The sequence below is a fragment of the Frankliniella occidentalis genome, unplaced genomic scaffold (assembly GCF_000697945.3).
Source record: "Frankliniella occidentalis isolate FOCC.00 unplaced genomic scaffold, Focc_3.1 Scaffold16, whole genome shotgun sequence".
Taxonomy (NCBI): domain Eukaryota; kingdom Metazoa; phylum Arthropoda; class Insecta; order Thysanoptera; family Thripidae; genus Frankliniella; species Frankliniella occidentalis.
In genome coordinates this window covers 2,190,019-2,205,804 of record NW_026267146.1, presented here as the reverse complement: position 1 = coordinate 2,205,804, position 15,786 = coordinate 2,190,019, and the positions used below count along the sequence as shown (strand labels likewise).

The 15,786-nt window shown below is 48.5% G+C and overlaps 5 protein-coding genes across 7 annotated transcripts in view; 2 read left to right on the top strand and 3 right to left on the bottom strand.

Annotated features, from left to right (window-relative positions):
• The window catches only part of LOC113208936 (MAPK/MAK/MRK overlapping kinase-like), a 22,536-nt gene extending 20,264 nt beyond the window's left edge, over window positions 1–2,272 (bottom strand). The window contains exons 1-4 of the mRNA XM_052264178.1: window positions 1,488–2,272; window positions 1,229–1,343; window positions 812–901; window positions 355–732 (exon numbers count right to left, since the gene is read on the bottom strand). Coding sequence (XP_052120138.1) covers window positions 355–732; window positions 812–901; window positions 1,229–1,343; window positions 1,488–1,509 — 605 coding nt within the window. The 5' untranslated portion in view covers window positions 1,510–2,272. The remainder of the gene's footprint in view (window positions 1–354; window positions 733–811; window positions 902–1,228; window positions 1,344–1,487) is intronic.
• A 50-nt stretch (window positions 2,273–2,322) lies between these two features.
• LOC113208741 (uncharacterized) lies at window positions 2,323–3,690 on the top strand. Its single transcript, XM_026425891.2, has 2 exons — window positions 2,323–3,404; window positions 3,482–3,690. The coding sequence occupies exons 1-2, from the start codon at window positions 2,648–2,650 to the stop codon at window positions 3,568–3,570; spliced, it is 846 nt and encodes a 281-aa protein (XP_026281676.1). The 5' UTR covers window positions 2,323–2,647; the 3' UTR covers window positions 3,571–3,690.
• A 32-nt stretch (window positions 3,691–3,722) lies between these two features.
• LOC113208732 (AP-2 complex subunit mu) lies at window positions 3,723–6,893 on the bottom strand. Of its 2 annotated transcripts, none has more exons than XM_026425878.2 (8): window positions 6,733–6,893; window positions 6,051–6,243; window positions 5,812–5,974; window positions 5,492–5,710; window positions 5,113–5,407; window positions 4,803–5,036; window positions 4,607–4,718; window positions 3,723–4,505 (listed from the first exon to the last, which is right to left on the bottom strand). In XM_026425878.2, the coding sequence occupies exons 2-8, from the start codon at window positions 6,225–6,227 to the stop codon at window positions 4,371–4,373; spliced, it is 1,335 nt and encodes a 444-aa protein (XP_026281663.1). In that variant the 5' UTR covers window positions 6,228–6,243; window positions 6,733–6,893; the 3' UTR covers window positions 3,723–4,370. The 2 variants fall into 2 exon arrangements, with proteins under 2 accessions (XP_026281663.1, XP_052120137.1); XM_052264177.1 differs by lacking the exon at window positions 6,733–6,893 and adding an exon at window positions 6,338–6,359.
• A 436-nt stretch (window positions 6,894–7,329) lies between these two features.
• Window positions 7,330–10,782, top strand: LOC113208723 (nuclear pore complex protein Nup85). Its single transcript, XM_026425868.2, has 11 exons — window positions 7,330–7,517; window positions 7,631–7,842; window positions 7,928–8,085; window positions 8,171–8,451; window positions 8,757–8,879; window positions 8,991–9,319; window positions 9,433–9,650; window positions 9,737–9,955; window positions 10,049–10,148; window positions 10,257–10,383; window positions 10,473–10,782. The coding sequence occupies exons 1-11, from the start codon at window positions 7,440–7,442 to the stop codon at window positions 10,626–10,628; spliced, it is 2,001 nt and encodes a 666-aa protein (XP_026281653.1). The 5' UTR covers window positions 7,330–7,439; the 3' UTR covers window positions 10,629–10,782.
• Window positions 10,783–13,113: 2,331 nt separating this feature from the next.
• LOC113208137 (BAG domain-containing protein Samui-like) overlaps window positions 13,114–15,786 on the bottom strand; it is a 6,054-nt gene continuing 3,381 nt past the window's right edge. The window contains exons 1-2 of one of the 2 annotated variants that reach the window (XM_052264031.1): window positions 15,386–15,486; window positions 13,114–15,298 (exon numbers count right to left, since the gene is read on the bottom strand). In XM_052264031.1, the coding sequence (XP_052119991.1) occupies window positions 13,691–15,298; window positions 15,386–15,433 (1,656 nt within the window). In that variant the 5' untranslated portion in view covers window positions 15,434–15,486 and the 3' untranslated portion in view covers window positions 13,114–13,690. Of the gene's footprint in view, window positions 15,299–15,385; window positions 15,487–15,786 lie in introns of those variants that run through there. The other variant, XM_026425016.2, reaches the window with a different exon arrangement.

Below are 15,786 nucleotides of genomic sequence, written 5' to 3'. Positions count from 1 at the left end.
GGCCGGTCGCCCCCGCATGAACGGAACGGAGAAGCAAGAGAATCAAAACTCATGCTCGCGAAAGGTAACGCACGTGAGCGCTATATCTCGTGCACGAACAAACGCACGCACGCACACACACGCACGCGGGCGCGCGTGCCCTCACGCCCGTGCAAGCACGCGCTATTAGAAGACAGGGCCGGACAGGGCTGACAAAAGGGCTCTCGGCGTGGATGGGTTTCCGTACAGTATTGAGGGGCGTGGAAGTTGGGGTGAAGTGCAATGCATTAGGGAACATGGGCGTTGGGCCGATGCCGGCGGGGCGCTTCGGGTCGAGCCCCCGGCGGGCCCGGGCCCCGCGGCCCCGGTACTCACGTCAGCATCTCGTAGAAGACGCACCCCGCCGCCCAGACGTCCATCTTGGGCCCGTAGAAGCCGGTCGTGAGCAGGCACTCGGGTGAGCGGTACCATCGGGTCGAGATGTACTCGGTGTACGGCGGCTTGGAATAGCTGCCTCGTATGGAGCCCAGGTCGCCGAGCTTGACGCAGTCGCCCTTCACCAGGATGTTCTCGGGCTTGACGTCCCGGTGGAAGATGCCGTTGTTGTGCAGGTGCTCGCAGCCCTGGAGCAGCTGGTAGAGGAAGGAGCGCACCCGGACCTCTGGCAGCATCCGGACCCGGGACTTGAGCAGGTCGTACAGGCTCTTCTCCATGAGCTCGAAGATGAGGGTGACGCATCCTGTCGCCGCGTCGCTGCACGGCACGCAAGCCTCGTCTAAGTCGGAAGTGTGGTGGTGAGTCCGTGACCTTGATGACCTCCCTAAGGACTCACAAGTGCTGCTCGAGCAGATGCAGAACGTTCGGATGCGGTTTCAATTTGCGTGCAGCGACGGCCTCCGGAATGTTGGCGGCGTCGAGTAGCCTGCAGGTGGTCAAAATAGAAATAATCGGTCACGATAGTGGCGTTTCCGCCGAGGGTTTCAGCAGCAGCAGCAGCGACGTGTTATTCCCCGGGGAATAGGGGGGTTGAAGTGTTCGTGCTCGGCGCCCTGCAAGCGAAATCGCTGCTGCCGTCCTTCAGAGCCGGCGGCGAGGCGTGCGACCCGTGCGGCACAGCGCATGACCTTCACCTAACAAGCCGCAGATGAAGGGAAGGGGGAACTCCATTTCACCATAAAACAAATGACGGTAATAACCGGCACGATCCAGGCGATATTTGAGAATTTTGTCCAAACGTCTCGCTACTCACGAACGGTACGCGTTTCGCAGCTTCTTCGCCGCAAACAGCTGGCCGCTGGACCGATCCTGGCATTTGAGGACCTCGGAAAATGACCCCTCGCCGATCTTGCACAGGACCTCGTACTCTGCAAATCGAGGAAAAGGACCCGCAGAGGAGCGGGTAGGAGTGTAAGGCGGGAGTCGGGCGGACGGGGTAGTCAGAGGAAAAGCGCACCGGGGGGCGTGCCCGCCGCTGGTCCCTGGGCCCGGCCCCCCCGCCCGAACCGTACTTGTGTAGAAGGACGCGGCCATGCTCCGCGCAGCGCCATGGCCAAGGCTCGGCCGCGGTGCCGAGCCGGACGGAGCGAGCAGGCCGCGGGCAACAATACCTGTCGAGCGGAGAACGGGGCCGGGGAACCCTGGGAGTCCGGGGGGCCGAGGTGGCCGAGGTGCGCGGGGTACGCGGGGGCGCGGAGCAGCGGAAAGATGCAGAGGGCCGCCACAGAGGACCTGAGGACAGGGAGCGATAAGAGGGCGACATGGATTCGCGAGCCGTCGCGTCGACCCCTACCCGCCCCCCGGGGGACCGGCGGATAGGCCGGCCGCCCATCACGTGCGTCCAACGGGTCGCCTACCCGGGACTCCGCGGGCGCTCCTGCCCCCCCACACCACCCTGGTGTGTGAGTGGCATAGCTACACACGTGTCCACAAAGACAACGGAAAAACACACTCAAAACACGCAAGATTTTTGTGGGAAGGCATTCAAACTTGGATCTAATCGGGTCATACTATGGCGCGCTTCGGTCGTCAGCCGACGTATCCGACCAGACGGACGCAATTCCGTCCACGTAGCTTTTTCGAGTAAGTCGTGTCAGCACATCAGACCGCCAGCGTCATCGGCACTCGGATTTCTCTCTAAACCGTTCTTTAAAACAGATCCTAGGATCCGCTTGAAAAAAAATCAAGCACGTGTGTCACAGATGTGTCGTGCTTACGTTTAGCGCTTAAACTCAAGACCGCTCGTGACACCTTACTACCCCCTCTACCCCAGTCCAGGGGGTGTGATTTTGTAGCTCCCTCCACCCACCAATGCTGCCAACGTTTGTTCGTGGTCCCAAATATCCAACCTCGCCTTCGTCGATCGATGAAATTATTCTACCAGCTTTGTACTGTAGTATTCTCTCTCAAGACACGCTATGCCTTACATATGTTTACATAGATCACATCTATGCGTTCGTTGGCATAACCCACATTAGCGATGAATGCGTTATGGGGTTGACCTCATCGGTTTCTTTGGTTTCCCTAGTCTGCTTGTGTGGACCAAGCGTACTGGCTAAAAGGCCCAGGATTGACCCCGCTGGTTGGCTGTCTCTGGCTGACAGATGAGTTTGAGTTCCCCCGTTTTCTTGTGCTCTGACTTGAGTTCAAGATTAACACCGTTGTCTTATGCATGGTGACAAGTAGGTACCAGATCCTATCCAAGTGTTTGGAGGTTGTCAGATGGGGTGGGCGTAGCCGTTTAGTTTGCCAAATCCTCTCGTTCCCCGTCGTCTGCTCCATGAATACTCCTCAAAGGAAACAAGGATTAGGACCACATCATTCAAAGACTGACAACATTCATGAATTTTGTAGTTCTCCTTGTACATCTAAAAATAGCTCCTATCAACCTTCATTAGACTGGATGGAAGAGGAACTGGCCCGAGTTTGTGGAGAAGGGTCCGAAGAGAAATCATCTCCAATCATCATGAGCCCTCAAGAAAACCCCAACTCATCTTTACCAATTGAACTTAGTGAAAAATTGGTTGAGGGAAATAGTCTTAATAATAATAATATTAAACCAGAGATCGAAAAGATCCAAGAAAATAACACGGCACCATCAATAAAACCATTAGCTAATGGTTTCAGTTGGCGACTTCTCAGAAAGAAAAACGAGGCAGAACTAGAGAGAAAACTCAAGAAAATAGAAATGAATGGTGGGACCGAAAAGAGAGCAAGGCTTGAGAGGCGTTTTACCGAACTTTTTGGGCCTGATGATGTGCATCCTAGTGCACTGAATGGAAAAAGAAAAGATCGTGAAGAAATTGCCGCTCTCACAGTTAAGCATCTCATGCCGATGTATAAGAAACAAAAGATAGCGTCGAAAGACCTATTCAAAAAGTTAGCCAAACAAATTTCCAATTGTATTATGGAAAAAGTTGATTGTCCAGGTAATGCAACTTTTTTTACAATATTCTTTTCTTACTGTACATTTTTAATTTCTTAATGACAAGTTTTATTCTTCTAGGTGAGAATGATGTGCAGAGCAAAGTGCAAGAACTTTTTGCAAATGGCAAAACTTTCACTTCTGAGGTAGACATCGATAGTTCAACTTAGTACCATTTTCCATTTTTTTAAACCTAATAATACTTGTGATATAGGTTAAGCCTGTTATGGAGGTATATAAGGATGCCTGGATGAAAACAAATAAAAATGATTTGACTAGCTTAAATAGAATGGAGAGTTCCTTTGATTAATTTAACCAAGAGTTATCAGTGATCCATAATTTTATTATCAGATTACTTCTGAGAATTCCACTAACATTGGTATTTATATACTTTGTATACATAGATTTATCTACATATGAATGATTATGTTCACATTTACAACAACATTATTTCTAAAACAAGCTTGGTAGCTTAATATACTTCATAAAACCATTTTTGACGATGCTAAAATATGACTGCAGGCTTGCATTTCACATGATATCACTGGATTAACAGATGCAAATCAAAATTCATTTAGTACGTATGATTCAAATGGCAAAATATTTGCATAAAATTGATAGCTATCACAAGCATACAGAGTTGACTAAATGTGATCCAGATCTAATACTGGGTAAATAGTCAAAACGGTACATTTCATTGTTTAACAGATCTCTCATATTCAGTTTAAAGAAACTGAATTAACAACATTATTGCATTTAACTAGAGAGCAAATAGCCACACAAGTAACAAAATGCCCTATTGCACAAAGATTAAAAACAAAACAACGATTTCAAAGTTTTGACTCACACTTACGTAAAATGTCTTAAACTCCTATCTCCACAAGTGACTGGGAATGATTATAATGGCAAACATACAACACCAAGATATTTGAACTCACAAATAACTTTTGTATCTTCCACAATGGTAAATTCAGCACCTGGTTTCATACAATCCACTGTGACCAATGTAACGGACCCACTTGACAACATCATGGTCTGAATAGTTAAGCTTTGATTCAAATACTTTCAGATATCTAACTTTGAAACCTGAGGGAGCAAATGGAACCTAGAAGTAGAAAAACAAAATAAAACAAGTTAAAACTCTGGAAATGTTTTTTCCCCTTAAAAAAAAATACACAAATGATAAAAAAAACAAAAACAAATTACCTCAAAGTTCATGCTAATAGGGGGTCTGGTCCACTTCTTCTTGGTGTCTGTCTCTAAGAGTTCAATTTCAGCTGACAATTGTGTCTCTTTCATTCCTGCAAGACGTTTGATCCTAGGAGATTGAAAACAATATTGATTAATTAATGTTTGAACTAAAAAATTTGCTGTAAATTGCATCAGCTATACAAGCACTTACTTCCACATGATGGCATTTTCAGAAGCCTTGTACTTTGCCTTTCCTTTCAAACAAATCAGCTGGACTCCAGAAGTATTAAGAGGTGTTGGGATTTTCACTTCAATCTTTTGGCCAAGCAGAGCTGGTCTGAAATTACTTTTGAGCACAACTTTCACTTCCATTTTTGTGCGTCCTACTTCACGTACTAGAGGAATAACTCGGAATGGGAGGGAAATATCCTTGGTGGTTCGGTAACTGGAGAGAAAAATAATTCTAAGAACTGAGAAAGTAATGAAAACAATTCATGAGAAAAAATTATATAAAATATTACCGCATAAGTTCAAACTCTCCATCAGGAGGTATGAAGCTGATGGCATGTTCAGTTTCAAACTTGGACAGTTTCACACATTGATGGAACTGGCAGTCATCAATGACAACAACAGGCTTCCCAGATCGTGCAGGATCATCTCCCCCTGCAAGGCCACCAGCCCCTCCACTTGTCACCAAAGATTTTCCTTTGGCTTCCATTACAATTTTGTCATTGATGCCAAATTTACATTCTGGCATTCCTGAGAGGTATGATTTCATCACCACTCTTCCAGCAACATGAGCAGACAAGACTTGACCTAATTATAGAAAGAAGATGTAGTAAAACACTATCCTAAGTCTAAGTGAACATTTCTTCTATACTGACAAGATAATGAGCATACCTTGGGGTGACATGAGCAAATTCACATACTCCAAAACATCCAGGAATAATTCATTGCGGCGGTACTTAATACCCTCTCGCCGCCATCCAATTTGCCCAGTTACTTGAGAGGTGATTTGTGCTTGCTCCTCTTTGGTCTGTGATTTAATACCAGCCTGGGTAATGAAAGTCTTTAGAACACCAGTATCTGAATTTTGAGGGTAACCAAAGTCCAGGATTTCTAAAGGGAAAAAACAAAAAGTTAATAAAACAAATTATCCATTTTCAGAGGCACTGTTCAAGTTGGTAGAGTGGTAGAATTCACAGAGAATCAAGAGTTACCATCAAGGAGTTCATAAATTAGAACAAAATTGTTCTTGATGTTTTCTTCAGAGATCTTTCCAAAATAGGACTGCATAACATCAACAATCTTCAGAAGGAACTCAAAAACCATAGCAGCATTGACATTCTGCTTTGTTACAGCAGCTAGCCAAATGTTTGCACGCTGAAATACAAAATGTATTAACAAACAAATAATTAAACCCTTCTATCTCAATACAAAGAAGACCCAAGTACAATACCTTGATGTGAAAGAAGGAAGTGCGAGCAATATTGGTAACGGGTGAGCGTACTTGTTGCCGTGCGTGAATGACATTGACACGGAAAGCGTCAACTGCATTCCTTCCAATATCATCTCTGTAAACCCGTGATATGAGCACCTCCCCCTTGTGGTTGTATACAAACAACCCCCCAATCATTGTTAGTCCTTAGTACCTGAGGGGAAAAGAAGGAACTGTTAATTATAACAATAGGAAATTATCAGGAACTCCTAGAAGGTAAGTAAAATCTACAAGTCCTATGGACCCACCACAAGCTTATGAGGGAAACAAACGACACAAAAAAGACCAACAAGAAGGTCACGACGCACACTACAATACTGTCAAACACAGTACTGTGGTAAACTGTCAAATGAGTTTGACCCTAGATGTATACAACCAGAGAACCTAACCTGTTCAAAGTTTGCAAAACCTTTCGGCAACAATAAAGCAAACGTAAGGTAAAACGTAAAATACAAGACGCCTCCAGAACAACGTATAGAGGTGTTAAGAACGAAGACCTATGATTATCCCACAAGAACTGAGTATACCAGGTTTTCAATGACATGTCATGAGGGTGATTGCTACCCTCTACACCCCCGAACAAAAGTCTTGAAAAAAGAGACCCATGCGCAAAATTCATCAATGAAGACAGAAAAAGCCTCACCAGCACCAGTTATCCGTTGAAAGAGGCCTAAAGAAGAACTGTCATTTGATTTGACAGTGATGATCTCTGAGGAACTGACGGATGCCGCCCACTAAAGCTGCAAACAACCTACAAAACCTCACTTCAACTTCAACTCGTCAAGCAAGCTTCCTGTCATGTTGGCAAATTTCCGAAGTATGCGTCGAAAAGGTAAAAGTCTAAAGAAAGAGAAATTTCGAATTCAAATTTTCTAGAATTGATGTTGTCTTAAAACACGAGACAAAGAGAAGATGTCGAAAATATTAAGCAAAAGGGGAAAATTCAAGGCTATTATGTTTTGTGTAGTACATGGCCTGGCGGTCGATTTGAAATCATCGCGTTAGATGAGATGAATACAAGTTGTTATGTCGTTTGAAAGAAAGGATTGAAATAGAATATCCATCACTTACGAGAATCTCACAAAGCTTTCTCCCCCTAATTTGAGCACTGTGACACTCTGTCCTTTCGGGGGCAGTAGTCACAAACACCATTCAAACTTACAGTTGAATGAGCTCTTGTGACGTCATGATATTTCTCCCCCGATGCCCCCGATCCACGATAAAACTGCTAATACTGCTTGCAGTTCTTCCTGGCAGGAATGAGCGGCGGCGCGGCGGCGGCGGGTAAACGAAGACAAGCACATCTAGGGAAAATCAAACTTTTAAGTTGTGTTTAGCGTTGTGACAACCATGGACGTCGCGCTTGCATTGAAAGGTCTTCAATTTAAAATAAAAGGAGTTCCTCAATCAACTTTAAATAAAGATATCGTGAGTCTTTAAGACAATTCTGTCCGTGGGCATTGGCACTGTCAGGTTATGTTTATGTTTTGTGATAAACTTTTATATTTGCTAATGCTGCTCTTTCACTTTCAATCATACAGACGGACAGGCCTGATGAATTGTTTCAAACATTAGGCATTGCTGCGAAATGGAGTGTGAACGCCACGAAAGATTCTATACTATTTGATCCATGTCTGAGAAAATTGGTGAATGAATCATGCGGGACATTTCTCAGCGGTCAGAAATTATCTCAATCTTTAGGTAGTGGTGGTGACCATGCACCAGATCTACTGAAACTCAGCCGTCGTTACAGGTTTGTTACAACCCTTAATTTCCAAAAGTTTTTAGCATTACTTAACAGTTGAAGTAGTGATGAATAATCTTAAATTTGCCTGTAGATCCATCATTAGAGTGTGCAGAAACAATTTGTATGAAATTATTGAGAGTTCTCAACAAGACTTAGGAAAGCTGAACAGCTATTATTTTGCTAACGTTCTTGATAAAATTGAACTGATTTGGCACCTGTGTGAAATATTATATGTTGATGTGGTGCCAGGTAAGTCACTTCCTATCAACCTTGCCTTGTTTTTTGGGTTATTTTTCTACTGTGGGTCATTAAATGAGTATTTTCTCTATTTCAGGTGATATTGTTTTACCTCAGTTATTGGAGTGGATTCGGTTCCACTTCCCTGAAGGTGAAAGAAAAGCAGCTACAATATTGGAGACTGGTGCTGACCGTGTAGAAGCTGGCTTTGAGACCGCTGGCTCTGAAAAAGACCCAGAATATTGGAAAACCGTCATTGGAGTACTTTTACAAGGAAGAATTGATGTCACGAGAGCTCTGCTTGTTCTCCATTCAGATGCAAAGACCACCCCGTTTCAGCATGCTGACGTTTGTTTGCGCACAATGCCTTTGTACAATGTAAGTCATGCTACCCCTATCTTCATAATATTGGAACCTTACATAATGGTTAATATTTCCATGTTTTTTGTTTCATGGTTGCACTGGAAACGCAAGTGTGTGAATGTCGCACACTTGTAAGTGTGTGAATATCTATTTGTACACTTTTGGGGTAAACATGTGAATTTTTCCTAGATAATTCACATGTTTACCTCCTTAAGTGTACAAATAATTGTTCACACACCTACAAGTGTGTGACATTTACACACTTCCATTTCTAGTGTGTTTTTTCATTAAGAGCATGTGTTGTTGTTTTTTTTTTTCAGATTTATGGTGGCACTTCAGTCACAGTATTTAATGCTCAGTGGACACGGTGGCAGGCTGATGTTCGTTCCAAGATTGAGGAGGGAGTGTTTGAAAGCAATCTGGACCTTGAGTTAATCATGAAGGTGAGTGTGCTCCAAATGGGTATTTATATACCCTTACTACAATACAATAAATCTTATGCAAAAGAAAATTCAAAGTAGATGAATATGTTAAACAGCTTTTTTATTTTCCAGATTATTGCTGGTGACGTGACTGTGATGGACACCATTCGAAATCACTGCAATGTTTGGTACCAGCTTATGACAGCAACACTCTTCTTTTCTGAACCCACTGTCAAATCATTTGATCTGAGTTACCATGCTGATCATGCCATGAGAGCATTTGGAAGCAACAATGATATTCAGGATCTAGACAAATTAATATTGCTGCTTCTTGAATCAAATCTACTAGAAGTAATCCAAGAACTACAGAAAACAGCAGATAATGGGTGGTTTGCCGTCCATTTGACTAATCTTCTATACTTATGTGGCCGCCTGAATATTTTTGATAGCAACAAAGTGAAGTATGTTGGTCTATTTGTGATATCTAATTGTTTTATTTTGTTACAAGCATTTTATTATCAGACTTTGTGCAGGTATTATATTTAATATTTATTTTTCCTCTCTGAAATTTTAGTGTTGCTCATCAACTTCATGAGCATGTTTTGTTAGACTATGGAACTATGCTCATGTCTCACCATTCACTTTGGCAAGTTGGTGTAAGCTATCTAGATCATTGCCCACCTCATGGCTTAGAACGCCTAGAAATTCTTCTTCCTGCCATACCTTTAACATCAGAGGCTCGGGCTTTTAAAATAATGCAGATGGCACATGAGAGACGATTGGATTCTGTTGGTAGGAACTTCATTTTATTACATATTGTATTTCTACACAGTACTCAATACAAATTTTTGCTCATTTTTATTTTTTGCTTTTTCTAGTAACAACTATATGTAAAGTTATGGCTTCCAAATCTCTTCGCCAAGACAGGCTTGGCAATGCTCTTGCCTGGGCTTTGAGATCTACAGATGCCAACTTGACAAATCATTTAGCTGATAGATTCCTTGAGGGTTTTGCTGACAAGGGTGAATTTGAAGCTACTGATCTCCTTGATAACCTTGGTTCTTGCATGCTTGTTAGTGATCGTTTAACTTTCCTAGGTGAGTTTTAATGGCTGTATTTTTTCTTAGTCCAAAAAATGTTTTTCCCCAATCTTTATTTTTAACTCATCTGAAATGTCTTCTTTTCCCCAGGAAAATATTGTGAGTTTCATCAGCTCTATAAATCAAACAATCTAAAAGCTGCTGCATCACTTATTGTCTCACTTTTGAGTTCTCATCTACCTCCCAAAAAGTAAATACCATAGAAACCCACACACCTCTCCCCTACATATTTTTTTTTTAACAATTGTCAGTGAGTTAAAATTGGTGAGAATTGCAATTAACTGTTGTTTCTTTACAGTTTCCAGCTCATTTTGCTCACACAATGCATACCTTTGTTGGAATGCAGAGAACTAATATTTTCAGCAAATGACACTGATATTCTTCTCTCATGTTTAGAGACATTAGAAACAGAACTTCTAACTCAGGTTTGTACTACTATTGTCTATAATAAAGTACACCTCTTATCTACATGAATGTTTAAAACATTTAAATGTGATAACAATCTATTTTACAGGTTGATTCCTGCAGTGTTTCAAAATCTCTTGATGCTGCCACAAAAGAGAAGATTCAACTCATACGCTTTTCTCTGGCTCGCAACCTGTCCAGGGCAATCATTATTGAGGGCAGCGACATACCCAACACAAACTCAAGGATGGTGAATGTATCGTAACTGCTCTATAAAACACTCATTTTATTTCAAATTCATTTTTTTTTTTACCTTCAATGTGATTGTAGATTAATACCGATATCGGATGGGTTCCATTTTAAAATGAACTGTCATGTGACTGTACATGTACCCTATAAAAGTATGTCTGAAAATCGAATCAGCCCGTCTCCTTTTCTTTCCCTTCGCCCGCATCGCACCGCCTCCACTTGCGATGCGGTGCCTCACCTCGGATCGCCTCACTATACATTTCCAAACTCGTGACGAGACGAGACGGCCGCCCGCCGCGGTCCGTGACGTGTCGGGCTGTGCCTTATAAGGACACCCGGCGCGGGCGCGGCGCGCCTGGCGCGCCGTGGCAGGGACGGGAAGGGCGGCCACCGCGCCAGGCCGCGGGAGGCGAGGCGGGAGAGAGCCTCTGGCCCGGCTCTCGGCCCGGCCGCCCGCACCTGCAGGTGAGGCTGCGGAGCGTCTACGTGCGTAGTACACCGTGTTGACCCACCGTCGAACGGCGTGACGTCATCGCCTCAGCTGAGCGAGACGAGAGGCGAGGGTGCCCAACATGGTGGCCACCAAGTGGCCCGCACGAGCTGCGCTTGCTGTGCCGTGCCGTCCGCCCGTCCTAGCAGGGAGACAACCCGGACCGCGGAGCAGGAGTGGGTGGGGAGGGGGAGGCTGACGAGCTGGAGAAGGGCGGCGACACGAAGGCGGCTCGATCGCATCGTCTAGGGAAAGAAGGGGAGAGTGTGGGCCTTCCCTCTCCATGATAAAATCCCCCCTTCTTTTCCTAATCCTCTTGCCCCCACCAAACAAACGTAGAGAAACACGGCGGAGCGGCCGAACCACAGCTGCGTCGCGTGGGCGTAGGACGGTATAGACGATGGCTTCCAGGAGAGGCGATACAATAACAAGCCGGCTATCTCTTCCTGCTCTTCCTCTCGAAATGAGGTAACACCGAAATGGGGCTGTATGACGCGTCGGTTCCAGGACGAACGGAGCGACGCGTCAGTGGCTTGTCACCACCGACCGCCTGTCGAGGCCGGGGTGGGCCGACCCGCTCGACACAGAAGGCCGGCGGGTCTGCCTACCCAGAGTGATCAAGGCGTTAGGCGTGCAGCCCTTACTGAGGCTTGTCACTAACGGCCGCCGCCTGTCGAGGCCAGGGTGGGCCGACCCGCTCGACACAGAAGGCTGGCGGGTCTGCCTACCCAGAGTGATCAAGGCGTTAGGCGTGCAGCCCTTACTGAGGCTTGTCACTAACGGCCGACGCCTGTCGAGGCCGGAGTAGGCCGACCCGCTCGACACAGAAGGCTGGCGGGTCTGCCTACCCATGTCATTAAGGCGCTATGCCCGCAGCGCGCACGAACACTGGACTTATTTTAGTTTCCTCTTTAGTGGTAAAACTACGTATTTCGCCATATGCGTTCGAAAGAGTTCAATGTAACATGGCCCAGTCCTGCTGCAGAGTGGGAGGCTGGAGAGTCTGATAAAAGGATAAAAGTGTAATCGAATGCCATGGATCTAAAGTGTCAGCGTGACCACGCACTGGTCACGCAGCACCTTGCTCTCTTGGCTATTGGGGGCACCCCGTCGCTTGTCCCGCCCATCATCCTGCTGCTCCTGTTGCCCCTCGCCGTTTCGAGTAAGACGGGGTGTGCGACTCGGCAGGTTGTTGGGCGACACGCAATACGACACGACCGGCCGCCGTTGGGAAAGAGATCTGAGTCGAGAGAGGCGGAGCAGAGCAGAGCGGAGGTGGATCCAAGGGTAAACAAAAGTTAATTATTGCGCACATCCAATTTGAATGTAAACAGCTTTCTCAGAGCTGCCCGTTCTTTACTGAGTCTTTCTCTAAGAGTCGCACCTGAATGAAGTAAACGTTTTCTTTTGTATTTTACCGCGCCGATGTATTCATTTTTATTTTTTTGCGCAACCGATGCAATTTTATTCCCCGGCGGGCCCCTTTCCCCTGCCCGCGACTGCGACTACTAGGCCGCGGCACGGCGCCTCACTCACCACGTGGCGCCCACGCGTAGACGGCTCGCGGGGCCCCCGCGGCCCCCGCCGGCTGCTGAGCCGAGCCCACGCGGTGTGCGAGAGAGAGGGAGAGAGGGGGGGGGGGGCGAGTCTGTCTGGTGCACGCCCATAGCTGGTAGCAAAGGGGTCCGCGGCGCAGCACGGCCGGGCAGGCAGGTCCATGCATAGACCGCTACGCCATGGGCAGCCTCGGACTGCTGGCCGGTATGGGCGCTCACACCAAGCGGCGCCCTTATGGCAAATGTCGGGCGACGGGGAGAAGATCCTCGGCGCGCCGAGCGCACTTGTGCGGTCAGGAGTGTCGGAATGTGGAACAGCAGGCGATCGTGTATCTGGTCCATCTAGGCGCGCGCGCTCGACAGATTCCGAGAAGTTTTTCTTCAAAATTCGTTGCTCGTTGGCGTGGGGCGAGACGAGGAGATTGAGGGGGAGTGTTCCATTAAGACAAGAGTGCTTTTGAATGATGGAATTATTTAATTATTCTAATGTTATTTACAGTTTAAACAAAGTTTGAGAGGAAAACAAGTGACATACAAAAATCGTATCAGAGTTACCGAGAAAACTATGGCGTGTGTTTTATCAAAACTTTTACTATGGAAAGCAACAATTCGTTTGAGAGGCTTGTTGGCTGAGGATATCACTAACACCACTAATACACGGGCACAAATATCACAGTTACAATTTAAATAAAAGACAGAATGAGGAGGGGGATCAAATTGTTGCAATGCGCAGGTGTGTAAAAGAAATTAAAATCTCTTTGGCTAGCATAACAAATAAATAGGTCATGAAACATTACAAAACAAATCAGTGGAAATTAACAGCACTTGAAACAATATAAAAATCCACTAGAGAAAGAGAAAAGTAAACTACCAGGCCACATCAGTCATCACTCACACCCTAACTGGCGTTCACTATCAGCACAACAGTCACTCCATACGCGCGCCACTTCTTCATTCAGGTACTAGTTCCATCGGACACAAAATTCAAACAATTTTTTTTTTAAGATTTAAAAGAATACTGCACTTCTAGCACTACGATGACGCTGCGGCAGCGGCACTCTCCTGGGCAGGGCTGGGGGCGGCGGGGGCAGGTGTCTGGACGGACTCTGGTGCCGGTGCAGGTGCGGCGGGCGCTGCAGCCGCGGGGGTGGTATCCATGGGCGGGACGGAAGCAGCGTCCGCGGCCTGGGCAGGTTCGGCGGGCGCCGCGGGGGCAGCCGCCTCCTTCCCTTCAGTCTTGCAGTCTCCACTGGTCTGACTAGATGGGTCCACCTCCATGGACTCGGGTGCAGCGGCGGCGGGCGGGTCAACCTCCATTGACTCTGTGCTCGCCGGGGTGCTCGCCTGGTCGCTGTCCGCCCTGGCCTCGAGTCTCGAGATGCACTGCTGGATGGAGCGAATGGTCTCCTTGCGCGCCGCCCTCACGTCGTCGCGCCCCTCCGTCTCGATCACGTCGAGCTTGATGAGCTCCCGGGTCAGCATCTCGTCCAAGAACAGGTAGCGCTTGTCCTTCCGCGTGCCCTTGAACATGTCCACTTCCTTTGACAACGACTCCACCTCCAACTGCACTTCCTTCACCTTCTCGAGCGCGTCTTTGGGCTTCTGCTGCTGCGGTGGAGGGCTAGGTTGAGCCTGAGGCTGGGCCTGCTGGGCCTGGGGAGGCGTTTGCTGCCTCGGAGGCTGCTGTGGGTGCGGCTGTTGCTGGTGATGGGGCTGTTGCTGGTGGTGGGGCGGTTGCTGGTGGTGGGGCTGGTGTTGCTGCTGTGGCTGACGCTGCGGGGGCGGTTGATGGTGCTGTTGTGGGAAGGGCCGCTTGTGCGCGGGAGCCTCCTGTTCACACGGCTCCCTGGAGTGGAACGACGGGAAGCCCATGTTGGACCGCGAGAAGCCCTGGCCGAAGTTGGGCCGCGTGCCGGTGCTGCTGTGATGGGGGTAGCCCTGTCCAAAGTTGGTCGCCGAGTCCACGTCGTCCTTGGCCAGCACGGGCTCGTCGCGGCCCTCCACGAAGATGGGGATCTGCCGTACGTTGCCACTGGCCGTCTTGGCGGGCGGTGGCTGCTGCTGCTGCTGCTGCTTGGAGCCCGAGGGGGGCTTGGCGGCCGCAGGGTCCTGACTGGATGGCTGTGGGTTGATGTCCAGCCGGGACACGAAGCGCTGTCCCTGGGGCGCCCCGTGGGGACCAGCCTGGTCCGGGGCGGGCGGAGCGCTCTGCGCGCGCTTCACGCGGTCGTCCTGAGCCTGGCCGTCCATCTGTGCCTGGGCCTCGCCGAGGTCCACAGTGTTCCTCAGGCCGTGGTGAGCTAGACCAGGCTGCTGCTGCGGCTCTGGCTGCTGCTGCTGCTGCTGCTCGTGTTGCTGCGGGGCCTCCGGCTGGGCTTGTGAAGAGTTGGAGCCAGTCCTCTGTCGGAAGCCCCAACCCATATCCTGCTGGGGTTGCTGCTGCTGCTGCTGCGGCTGCGGCGGCGTCTGTGGCGGCTGCTGCTGCGCTGACTGCGACTGCTGAGGCTGTTGCTCCTGGTCGTACCAGGGGCGCAGGCTGTCGGCGAACTCCGGGTGCTGCTGGGCCAGCTCCTCTAGTCGGTGTCGGAAGTCGGGCCGGCCGCGCGCCCTCAGCCCGTCATCGTCGAAGGGGAACCCCGCCTGCAACATGCACAAAACAACAAGGTCAATGCAAGGCCTAAACCGCGTCCCCTCCATGCATTTCACTTTATTTTCGCTAAACCCTACATCGACCGTTGTTGGCCGCCCCGCCCCGCCCTGCCCCGCCCTCGACATCCGGAGGGCCGGGTCGGACTGAGGCCCGCGACAAAAGTATGGCGGGGCGTCACGCGAGCAAACATAAAGGTGTGGGCGAGCGGCGCGGGGCGCGTGCCAGGGAGGGGGGCTGACTCACCGCGAGCACATGGTAAACAGTGAGCGGGGCGAGGGGGAAAGGGGGGGAGGCAGAGCATCTCCCGCGGGGAGTTGAACCGAGCCGACCGATCGGCGCGAGAAGAAACGCCTCGAAATATTAATGCCGGCGACTGAATCACAGCGACACGGCGATTCGCGCTAACAAGGGTTGCGTGGTGGTGGGGGGTTCATACAGACACGGTTGTTACGCTCGCGATTCCTGTCCCACACACACC